Source organism: Sorghum bicolor, chromosome 6 (assembly GCF_000003195.3).
Source record: "Sorghum bicolor cultivar BTx623 chromosome 6, Sorghum_bicolor_NCBIv3, whole genome shotgun sequence".
NCBI classification, from domain to species: Eukaryota; Viridiplantae; Streptophyta; class Magnoliopsida; order Poales; family Poaceae; genus Sorghum; species Sorghum bicolor.
In genome coordinates, this window is record NC_012875.2 from 1,016,555 (window position 1) to 1,028,535 (window position 11,981).

At 39.8% G+C, this 11,981-nt stretch overlaps 1 protein-coding gene across 3 annotated transcripts; it reads left to right on the forward strand.

The window, feature by feature from the left end:
- Positions 214 to 3,536, forward strand: LOC8080251 (ATP-dependent DNA helicase PIF1). 3 transcript variants are annotated; one of them, XM_021462767.1, is made up of 4 exons: positions 214 to 707; positions 814 to 2,625; positions 2,792 to 3,095; positions 3,280 to 3,536. In XM_021462767.1, exon 2 carries the CDS (start codon positions 1,469 to 1,471, stop codon positions 2,603 to 2,605), a length of 1,137 nt encoding a protein of 378 aa, XP_021318442.1. In that variant the 5' UTR covers positions 214 to 707; positions 814 to 1,468; the 3' UTR covers positions 2,606 to 2,625; positions 2,792 to 3,095; positions 3,280 to 3,536. The 3 variants fall into 3 exon arrangements, with proteins under 3 accessions (XP_021318442.1, XP_021318443.1, XP_021318441.1); XM_021462768.1 differs by having other exon boundaries at positions 214 to 443; positions 513 to 2,625; XM_021462766.1 differs by having other exon boundaries at positions 214 to 2,625.

The following is an 11,981-nucleotide window of genomic DNA, read 5'->3' on the forward strand; positions in this document are numbered from 1 at the left end:
TATTATACTTCTACTACTGAATTTATGCCTGCATTAATTTTTGTTTATCTCTCTGAAATTATGCCTGCATTATTATTTGTTTGTCTCTGCCCCTCCCAGCAAAGTGATAGGAGTAAAATGAATATGACAACCTGAACGCCTCGTGAAGAACCAGGTCCACTTGTGCATTCCACTGTGCTTCTTCTACTACTGCAAAAATATATATATATATATATATATATTATACTTCTACTACTGAATTTATGGCTGCATTAATTTTTGTTTATCTCTCTGAATTTATGCCTGCGTTATTATTTGTTTGTTTCTAAATTTGTTCATTCTGATTATTCTCTTGTGGACTACTGCGATCCTTTGAAAAATCAAAAGGTGTTGCCTCCTATCCTACCCAATGTCGACGGTCCGAGATACACCCAGTGCACTAAGTGACATCACTAACGTCGCAGGTATGATGCCAAATAGGATACATGTATAGTATTTGTGGGTGTCTATTTATTTTCCATCTCTCTCTATAGATGATGCCCGACGGACGAGGGAAGAACGGAACTTGCGGCAACGGGCTCGTCGAGCCGAGATGTCCGACGAACGAAAGGAGGAGATGAGAAGGAAACAACGTGAATACTCGCGTCAATATCGACAAAGGAAGAATGTCGAATCCCAGAACTCTGCACTTTGTTTGGACAAGGAAAATATAGAATCTATGGCTATTGGTAAATATCGCATACATGACATGAATTATTATAGTACAAATACAAGATGATGTCACTCTATTTATTACTACAACAATTTATACGAGATGACACTCCATTTATGCAGGTGATCAGCATTTTGGGATAGACCAAAATTCACCATTTATTACGAACGAGTCAAATACCGAGCCAACTACAGATGGGAATCATAGCTACGGTGGACTGCTCACAGGAGCCACGATAGAAAGTAGACTACCTTTGAACAACGGTAACTATCAATTACCATCACTTCATGTGGCATATCTAATCCCAATGATGACTAGCCTTACAGAAGTGGATATGCAGATACTGCTAACACAGTGATGGACACAAGAAATAACCAACATCGAAAGAGGAAAGTTGAGTTGACCAACGAAGAGTTACAAGAAAAGAGAAGGAAGGCTGCTGAGTACCAACGTCAATATCGAGCACGAAAAAAGGCTGAGTTGCAAAATAATAAAACCACGAGCATTGCCAACCAAGACAGTGGTGGAGTAATTGTTCAACCGTCCACAACCGCAAGTGCGAATTTGGGAACTGGATTATCGACAATAGTGCAAATTGATGACTCTGAGGAGCCTACAGATTGGTTACACAAAAATGATAATTATGTTCCTACACGTAGGGAACCACCTATTGCCCAAAAAATGATTTAATTATCTGGTATAGCAGCATCAATATTGCCCGGAGGACGCACTGCACACTCCAGATTTAAAATTCCAATTAAAATTGGGGAGAACACAATGTGCAGCTTTTCAAAGCAAAGTGGCACTGCCGAGTTGCTTCGTAGAGCCTCGTTGATTATTTGGGATGAAGTTGCCATGACCAAGCGACAGTGTGTCGAGACACTTGATAGGTCCCTACAGGATATCATGGAATGTGGTTTGCCATTTGGAGGAAAGGTCATGGTATTTGGAGGAGACTTTAGACAGGTCCTTCCTGTGGTGCCACGTGGGACAAGAGCACAGGTAACTGATGCTACTTTGCAGAAATCATATTTGTGGGACCAAATAAGAAAGATACGATTGACACAAAACATGAGAGCACAGTCAGACCCTTGGTTTTCTGAGTACCTGCTACGAATCGGAAACGGAACCGAAGAAACAATTGGAGATGATTATGTTCGACTCCCTGATGACATTGTGATTGGATATACTGACACGGATGAGGCAGTCAATAGACTCATTTCCTCAGTGTTCCCGTCACTTGAAGAGCATGCAACATCGGCTGCCTATATGAGCGGACGGGCCATTCTATCAACCAAAAATGAACATGTTGATAGGCTGAATGCATTGATGATTGAAAGGTTTCCAGGTGAGGAGAAGGTTTACCACAGCTTTGACACAATCGTTGATGATCCTCAAAATCACTTCCCTATTGATTTTTTGAACTCAATAACTCCAAATGGCCTTCCTCCACATGAGCTAAAACTGAAAATCAATTGTCCTGTGATTCTTCTACGTAATCTAGATCCTAACAACGGCTTGTGCAATGGAACAAGGCTAATGGTCAGGGCATTGCAAGACAATGCAATTGATGCTGAGATCGTTGGTGGTCAACATGTGAGAAAAAGAGTGTTCATACCAAGGCTACCATTGTCTCCCTCGGATGATATTTCTCTTCCTTTTAAGTTCAAGAGAAAACAATTCCCAGTGAGGTTAAGTTTTGCCATGACAATAAATAAATCGCAGGGACAGACCATCCCAAACGTTGGGATCTACCTTCCAGAGCCCGTGTTCTCACATGGACAGCTTTATGTTGGTTTATCAAGGGGTGTGTCAAGATCAACAACAAGAATTTTAGCCAAACCGAAAGAGGAATTGGATCCTACAGGGAAGAGCACCAAGAATATAGTTTTCAAAGATGTCCTAAATTGGTGATAAACCGTTGATATACTCAGGTACATTAACCCAGTACTCTCTTGTTTAATTTATGAGCCTCATATAACATATTATACTATGTCATATGCTTCTGGCATTCACTATAGTGAAAAATATTTCTAATATAGCAAACAAATTAAATGTTGATGTGTGGTAACTGACCTTGTGTAAATTGCAACTCTGCAGTGTTCAGACTTTATCAGAAGCATCATCCTTCGCGTCCTCCCACTGCTGCTTCGGCGGAGGCGTGCCCTCCGCATTCCTGACCGTGGCCAGCTTCTCTGCCAGTCTCTGCACCAGTGCCCTCTGACCCCTTTCTCTGCAAGGAACGAACAATAATCAAATCAAATGAGAGGCCCAGTTGAAGCCGGTTTCACCACACAAGAATTCTAGCAAAACCAAAAGAGGAATTGGATACTACAGGGAAGAACACAAAGAATATAGTTTACAAAGATGTCCTAAATTGGTGATAAACTGTTGGTATACTCAGGTACATGATACTCAGGAACATTAACCCAGTAGTACTCTCTTGTATAATTTATGAGCCTCATATAACATACTATACTATGTCATATGCTTCTGGCATTCACTATAGTGAAAAATATCTCTACTGTAGAAAACAAAATAAATGTTGATGTGTGGTAACTGACCTTGTGTAATTTGCAACTCTGCAGTGTTGACAGGTGCCAAACCTTATCAAAGATGACATGGGACATATGACATGACACAAAGAAAAATGGCATCTTCATTGCCCTGAGACCATAACAAGTTGATGCACTTTGTCAAGAAATAATAGACTTTACTGAACAAAACAATTGTTTGGTTGTACTGTAATAAACTATGTGTGTGTTGAATTTCTGATACAAAACTATCTATATGTCTTACCTGATATATAGGGAGCGCACTGCAGCTTCTCAGCAAGTCTGGTGAATCCCAACAAGTCATTACTACAGTTTTGCCTTGAATTTGGCGATCTATGATATAAAGACATTTAAGCAAACTCAGAATAAGCGAAAACTTCTTACGAATTTGTGGGAATTTCAGCTCTAAACAACCAGTTCATCAATCACAGAAACTTCTATATTGGTACATAGATAACAAAAAAGTCCATCTTGTTATATTTCTAATATTCATATATAATCATACAAGGGTCCAGAGAAGTGCCTCTAACCATTGGAATACCAGATCTTATATTCATGGGGCAAGAATAAAATAAATACAACACCAATAACTAAAATAAACAACACTGACCAAAACTGCATACCCTGAACCAAGAGTAAAAGTATCACAAGGCAGAAAAGTTTTGTGGACAAACATCCAAAATCTTACTTTCACTTGAGTGCCTTACTTCACAATAAACATAGTAACTTTACCAATTAAACATATATTTGTAGCATTCCGTGTTCAAATAGAGTTATGCAAACATATTGGTCCAGATAAAGGCTTGTTTCTTACGAGCTAAAAAATCCTTGCTTTGCCTGCAATTTCTGATGACCAAAGTGAACAGCTCGCCTAAGTATGCGCCTCAGAACATACTCTCTTCCCTCATTACCTACAGATGAACACATATTAAGGGGGAAATTCCATTCTATAATAGATAATAACAAAGCCCTAGAAGCATAATTGAAATAGAAAACGAAAAGTGTTTAAGAATGAGTTTACACATGAGGTTGAGCACCATCAGCGATAGCGAAAGAAAGGGTTCTTATGTGGTCAGCGACTACTCTGTAAGCCATGTCAACTTTGCCAATATCATCAGAACCTACTTTACCAGAGTATGGTTGAATTCCATCGCCAGCCAACTGCATTTACATGTTCGCACCAAATTATCAATGCATATATCCATAGAATATGATATCTAGATGCACTCCTGTGCATAAACATAAATAAAGTAACTTGAAGTATGATGCACGCAGATGACAAACATACTTGGTGAATGGCATCAAATATTGGCATGAATACATCTGTATCATAATTGCTCATTTTATTCTGAAGGATAGAAGTTAAACGCTCAAAGCCCATCCCAGTGTCCACATGTTTTGCTGGCAAAGGTCTCAATGAGCCATCTGCCTCCCTATTGAACTGTAAATGAAACCACTACTACGTCAGTACATAGAAAGAATCAACAAGGAAGTATGAAGTGTGGCACTTAGGATTAATAACTTCTTAAAGAAAAGATAAAAAAGAATGATATATTGATCATCACAATCACATCAGAAACAACAGCACTGAAACCATTACATGCAGATAAAAATAGAGCATATATTTCCTTTCAAATTCAAAACAGAGGTATTCTAAGATCAGAATCAGCCAAAAATTTTTGGCGAATTTGTGGGAATTTCAGCTCTAAACAACCAATTCATCAATCACAGAAACTTCTATATTGGTACATAGATAACAAAAAAATCCATCTTGTTATATTTCTTATATTCATATAATCATACAAGGGTCCAGAGAAGTGACTCTAACCATTGGAATACCAGATCTTATATTCATGGGGCAAGAATAAAATAAATACAACACCAATACCTAAAATAAACAACACCGGCAAAAACTGCATACCCTGAACCAAGAGTAAAAATATCACAAGGTAGAAATTGCTAGACTGACAAATCGAAATGCTCATGAACAATACCATTTAAATTTGCACTTCTTGCTAATTGCAGTCCCCTCAACCTTGGGTCAATCCAGGTGCTGCCGGTGGTGCTCTCTGGCAAACTTGTCTGCTATCGAGCAGCAGCCAGCAGAGAGCAGAGCAGCAGCAGTCCAGTAGGCAGCAGCGGCCAGCCACAGACACAGCACCACATTGGTGGGAGGCCGGAGCCTAGAGCGCCGGACGGGGGCACAGGCGGCCGGCCGGCCGCAGGGGGCAGACGGGCAGCATGGCGCCGCACTGGCCGTGGCCGGTGGGTGCCGACCACCTCTCGTGGCCTTGCCATCGGCATGCCGTCGATTCAAAATTAGAGATGGGGACTGGGGAAAGATTCGAACTGTGGATTTTAGTGGGTCTCTCACCTCTGCTGGGCTGAAGTGAAGGTTCCTCTCTGCGTTGCAGTCGCTCTCCTCGTGCTCGGTTGCTCGCTTCTCCTCACCATGACGCCGTCGAGGACCAGGGTCAGGGAAGAAGAGGGGGTCCGGGGGAAGCGTGTTCACGAGGATGACATGTTCCTGGCCGCCTCGCCGGGCAGATCCCAGCGCCGCCTCGCCGCGGCCCCGGGGTCCCCGCACCCGCCGCCGTTGGCCTCCGCCACGGCCGGCGTGGTGCCGACCGTCGGGTGCCCGGACAGTCAGCTCCCCCGCGCAGCGCACCTCCTGCTCCCGCCGACTGACTCAGCGGAGGCGTCCCCCCCCCCTCGCGCGTCCCCGCCTCGCTTCTTGCCGGGTAGATCCCAGCGCCGCCTCGCCACGGCCCCGGGGTCCCCGCACCGGCCGCCGTTAGCCTCCGCCGCGGCCGACGTGGTGCCGACCGTTGGGTGCCCGGACATTCAGCTCCCCCGCGCCGCGCACCTCCCGCTCCCACCGACTGAGTCAGCGGAGGCGTCCGCCGCCTCCCCGCGTCCTCGCCTCGCGTCCCTCGCCGCACCCACCACCGGACACCGTGCGTCGCCTCGCTTCGCGCAGCCCCTCCTCTGCCAAGCCAGGTGCTCAAAGCTCACGGTCCGGCAGCTGGTCCGTACGCTTTGGGTGGATAAAGAAGGAATCGAGGGCCCATATAATAATATATGAATTAGGCATTACACGGGCCTAATCACAACGCGTGGCCGTAGTTGTGCACGCACGCCGCCCCGAAAGACCTCACATGCCCTAACTGCGGGCGTACTGCATCCTCACACGCCCTAGCCGCCACCAACGGTGAACAACGCGCGGCCGACCTAGAGTTCTCGAACATTCAAAGACTGAGGACACCTCGAACAGCACTACGACGTGCTTGATTTCACGGCCGTTGTCCAGGCAGCCGCAATACGAGTAAGGTATGGTCACCCATCTAAAGATCCTAAACCATAATTTCTCTATATTGTACGTTGACAATCATATTCTTTTGGAGTCATAGGAGAAAAAAATGGAGCATAATCATGCCTTTGTTGACAAATCTGTGGAGGTGCCTGATGTGGTAAATAGTCCAAACTTGATGACAAGTGAGGTAACAGCCGAAGAAAAAAGTATCATGCTCATGCACTCAGGTGAACCACTCTTCAATCAATACTATAATTATTAGTCTCACTGAATCTGCACTGCAATAATTCATTAGTAATCATCCCACATAGTCATAAGTTTGATTTCCAAATTTAAATTAATTTATGTTTTGCCAATCCAAATGCAGAATCTATTAAAAAAGATATAGACAAATCTGTGGAGGTGCCTGAGGTGGTAAATAGTCCAAACTTGATGACAAGTGAGGTAACACCCGAAGAAAAAGGTACCATGCCCATGCACGCAGGTGAACCACTCTTCAATCAATGCTATAATAATTATTATTCTCATTGAATCTTCATTGCAATAATTCAATATTAATCATCCCACATAGTCATAAGTTTAGTTTTCAAATTTAAATTAATTTATGTTTTGCCAATCTGAATGCAGAATTTATTAAAAAAGATATAGACACTGAGGCAAAAACCGAACCTGTCGAGAATGATCAGATAGTTCTCGAGAAGGAAATGCGATCAGTCTCTAAACAAGACTCTAGCCAAGAAATACAGAACAAGAATGATGCTGAAATATCGACAACAATGGATACCGATGAGTCCGTTGAGCCCATAGATTGGCTACACAGAAATGATAATTATGTTCCAGGATGTCGAGGCCAACGGACAGTCCATATTGATCCAATGCCTATTTCTGGTGAGTTATATTAGCACAACACACTCATGCTACTTTAATAAAAAAAATAAGGACTGGTTAGATGTATGTTACCGTGTTTATTTTAAAATAATTGCAGAACAAAAAGTACCAGAGCGGGGTAAAAGTGATGTAGATGTCCAAACAAAAGGCGAGAGCAAAAAAATAGTTCATCAAGAAAAGGATGGAGAAAAGAAGCGGAAGCGTGCTCACGAGGATGACGTACGCAACAAATTCCTCCAGCAACTCAAATAACCTCAAATATTTGAGCCATGTCGACCACTGCGTACAAAATCTTTATTATCTCTAATATTATATAAATAATATATATGTTTATTATATTGCATATGCAGGTCATTACAATTGAGCCTGATAAGGTACAGCTCAATGATAACGACGTTAAAACGCCACGTATACAAAAAGACAAAGAGCTCATGCATCCTGCAAATAATTTGTTGGTATTGCCTCAGTATAACAAGCCAAAGAAATCAAACATGGCACAAGTCATGCCTCAAGGTAATTCATCATCAATTCAAACAATTCTCTTTAAATTTGGTAATTAATTAATTATCTCTACTCTCTACTAATATCTTTGTAGATTATGAGTGTACGCCACAGGATCTTGAGGTAATTCAATATATGAAAGAAAAAAGTCAAAAGCATCTGCTTGTTAGAATTGGTGATTGCTGGGGAGAAAGAAATGACATGGATTGCCTTTTTTCTGGGAATGAGGAAGTAAATGGCGCTGTAAGCATGTTTAACACCTGATTCTATATTAACTAATAATGTCCATGTCAAATATCTGCTAATCAATTAATGAAAAAATAAAAAACTTGCAGGTTATAAGTCTTTATATACAATTGATGCGGAATGAAGAGCACCTTCTTCATAGAGAAGGTGGATCTGTTTATTTGGAGAATACATGGTTTTCTCAATTGCTACGAGGTGACGGAGAGCAAGATGAGTCGAAATTGAGCTATACTCAAGACGACGTGGTTGAGACAAGGGTTCAAAATTATTTAGATGTTGATATGGTAGGCTTCACTATATAAAATGTCATGCAAATTTTTAAACCCTTTCAAAAGTACATAAATAATTTAGATAAATCTATATTACTGCAGGTCTTTCTTCCGATCAACATTACAAAGTTTCACTGGTACCTAGCAGTCGTGAATGCTTCAGAAGGTGAAATACATGTTTTGGATTCATTTGGAGAAAATATGACAAACTGGACAGATCTCAAATATACGGTAAACAAAAAAACGACTGAGGCACATACATGTTTACAACTCTTCGATATCTCTTTCTTAAATAATTTTGATGTGTCGATCAATCCAGTTAATAGGAATGGAAAGACTCATAAAGCATGCACTGCTCTCTACACCACTGGACCAAACAAAATGGAAACACGGTGTCGAAGTGTCAACTTGGGAGATTAAACATAAGATCACCGAACAAATGCAAAAAGATGGGTAAAATATCTTTCTATCGTGTCCTAACCAGCTACAATATCTCTATATCTCATATTTATATCTCATATATTTTTTTAAAATTGTTTTGGATATGAACAGTTGTAGCTGTGGATTATGGCTCATTAATTACATGGAATATTGGACAGGAACTGCTTTATCTGACCAAATCAGCCACGTAATTCTTTAAAAAAATAATTTCTAAACATAGTCATTACTTTTTTATTGGTTATTAATTCTAGAACTTGCTCATAATTTCAGAGAGATATAAGTAACTTCAGGTATAAACTACCTGCTATCTTGTATAACTCCCCATTAAATGAAGCAAGAGGCTTACCGGATGATGGAGATCAATATGAGACTGACAATATTGAGGATGATGACATCACAGAGCTCGATGATCTGGATATTTTAATGTCAGGTGACATCAAATTAACACGTACATTAAAGTGGAAAAGTAGAGAAGATCTATTATCAGCAATTTACACAATCATCCATTTGATTGGGATTGATGAAACTTTTGAGTAAGTCATTCTAAATATTTCTGTTGTCTGTCCTAGATTTCCTATAAAATTAATTTAATCTTTGTCATTGTTTATTTAGCAAAGACTGGATACGGAGTACAAGACCGTACCCAATTTCTTTAGGTCTTACGAAGATTAAAAATATTTTAAATGAGGATCAAGAGATGGATCACGAATGCTTAAATATGGCTATTCGGATAGCTGTGTGCAACCAATACATGATGCTGAAGAAACAAAAATATCACTTCATGGACCTCAAATTTGCTGTAAGTTGAAATAAAAATTATAATTTATCAAATACTTACAATATTTAGTTGTATAATAATTACTTAAGATGTTTGATTTTTTTGCAAAATCATCAGGAAATAACTAGGTTCGGACGAGATCAGCGATGTTGTGGTAAGATTGATAAGGAATACCATGAAAAACTAAGAAAAGTACTAGAGTGTTGGCCAAACATGGAGTACAAAATTAAAGATTGTAGCCATGTAAGTTATGTTATGTGTATTGCTCTACAAAATTAATTCATTCTGTTTACCACTAATAGTTTCTATGTTTGTTTTTAGATTCTACTACCATATTATAAGGACGGAACTTTCATTTTATTTATATTGGATATGCAAAACAAAACCGTGTTTATTATGGACCCCCTTCAAGATGAGACATGTTTGGGAGGTTATAATCAAAAAATGGCATATATACCTACATTACACACTATTGCTAGAAGACTCGGTCTCGCCATGGGACTGACAAATGCAAAGTGGAGCGGCAATATTTATAAATGGAAGCGAGAATATCCACTTGTAACAAAGGTTACAGATAATAATAAATACTGGTAACCACTCGTAATACATTTCACATTTGTCAGTAAAAAGGTTATTTCATTCATTCATTGTGCACATCAATAACAACTACTCTTGTCCAGGAAATTGGGAGGCTTTCTTGTATACAACTTTATGAAGTTGTGGGACGGCAAAAATTTGCCACAAATCAACAGTGTAAGCATATATAGCCTATAATAATATATATCTTACGCTACAAATATAATAATAACTAATTATCATTTGCCATGCACAGCACTCAACTTCGCTGAGGATGGAATTTTTGGTGGACATTTTGGTGAGCAAAGCAAACGAATGTTTCGACAACATCCCCGAAGATGTCCAGTACATGATTAAAGAGTTAGACAAAATGTAACATAGATGCTCATAATAAGACAAATACCTCTATTATGCCTTGTTACATGAAAAAATATTTTTCGAACTATAATTTTTGTTTTTACAAGCATTCCAAAATTAAGCCGTAGCGTTAGCACGGGCACTATACTAGTGTAGATACAAGTGAGTGATGGGTGGAGTGGTTGGCCTAGTGAGCCTTCGCTGGGATCAATTTTTTTCGCTATTTTTTAAAACCCAATTTTATATCTTTCTGGATAAATATTTTTATTGGCGGTTAGCTTAACTGAACCGTCTACGGAAATCGATTTCCACATGCGCTTGTCTTAACTAAACCGCCGGTGGAAATCATTTTCCACATGCGGTTCTCAGTTAACCGCTAGTGGAAAGATCAATTTTCACTGGCCCCTAGCACTAGCGGTTCTAAAAAAAATATTTGTAGAAGTGGGTTACCCGCAAGTTTCTCTGCCCTAGTGTGACCTATTTGTCTCGACTTGAGTGGCTTCAACTCTGTTTGTATATTTGTGTCCGCGCTTCTACTTCTTGGTGTCTTTGACTTCTACCTTGTCTTGCAGGTCTTCAAAAAGCTTCTAATATATTGCTTGTGTGGTGCTGATAATCCGGATCACTTGTTTGCCTAAGCCAATGTCCACCGTGCATCCATTTTATATGTTGTATATCCGCAAACAACATTAGATGAAATTGTCATGTTATTCATCAAACACTAAAATCAAAACTAAATGGGCCACTTGGTCCATTTTCCTTACAACCATGAGTACGGGCGCATAATCACAGGACTTATATCCATATTTACTATATAATAATAGTATGGTGCTAACATGAACAACTTGAATCTTCCATGACGATACGATGCTAAATGGTAAGAGCTTGCTCATAACTAAGAGTGTGATATTTCAAATGATTTATAACCAAGCAGGGGTAACAGTTTTCCCATAAGAAGCAAAACACTAAACCTCAAGTCTGGCCAAGAAGGGCATTAATGGAAACACTACCGGAATCCGCATCTTTTTACTGAGTGTTAAATACTTTGCCGAGTGTTTATTTTCGGACACTCGACAAAGAAGCTCTTTGCCGAGTGTCAAATAAAAACACTTGCTGAGTGTTTTTATTTGACACTGTGCCAAAAAAACACTTGACAAAGAAAATTTCAAATCAAATTTTGAAGCCCTAAACAAATTTTAATCAAAAAGTTTTTAACTACAAGGTTGTATAACTTCTCAAGGTCTACAACATTTATTTTGATCATTTCTTCATTTGAGAAAGCCAAAATAAATTTGTTTACAAATTTTACATCTCTCTCTTATAGTTTATGAAACTACAAAGAGAGATATATAAGATTTTAGAAAAA

Excerpts from the sequence above, each read along its gene's own strand:
- LOC8080251 (XM_021462766.1), top strand. The coding sequence starts at position 1,469 with ATGTGCAGCTTTTCAAAGCAAAGTGGCACTGCCGAGTTGCTTCGTAGA.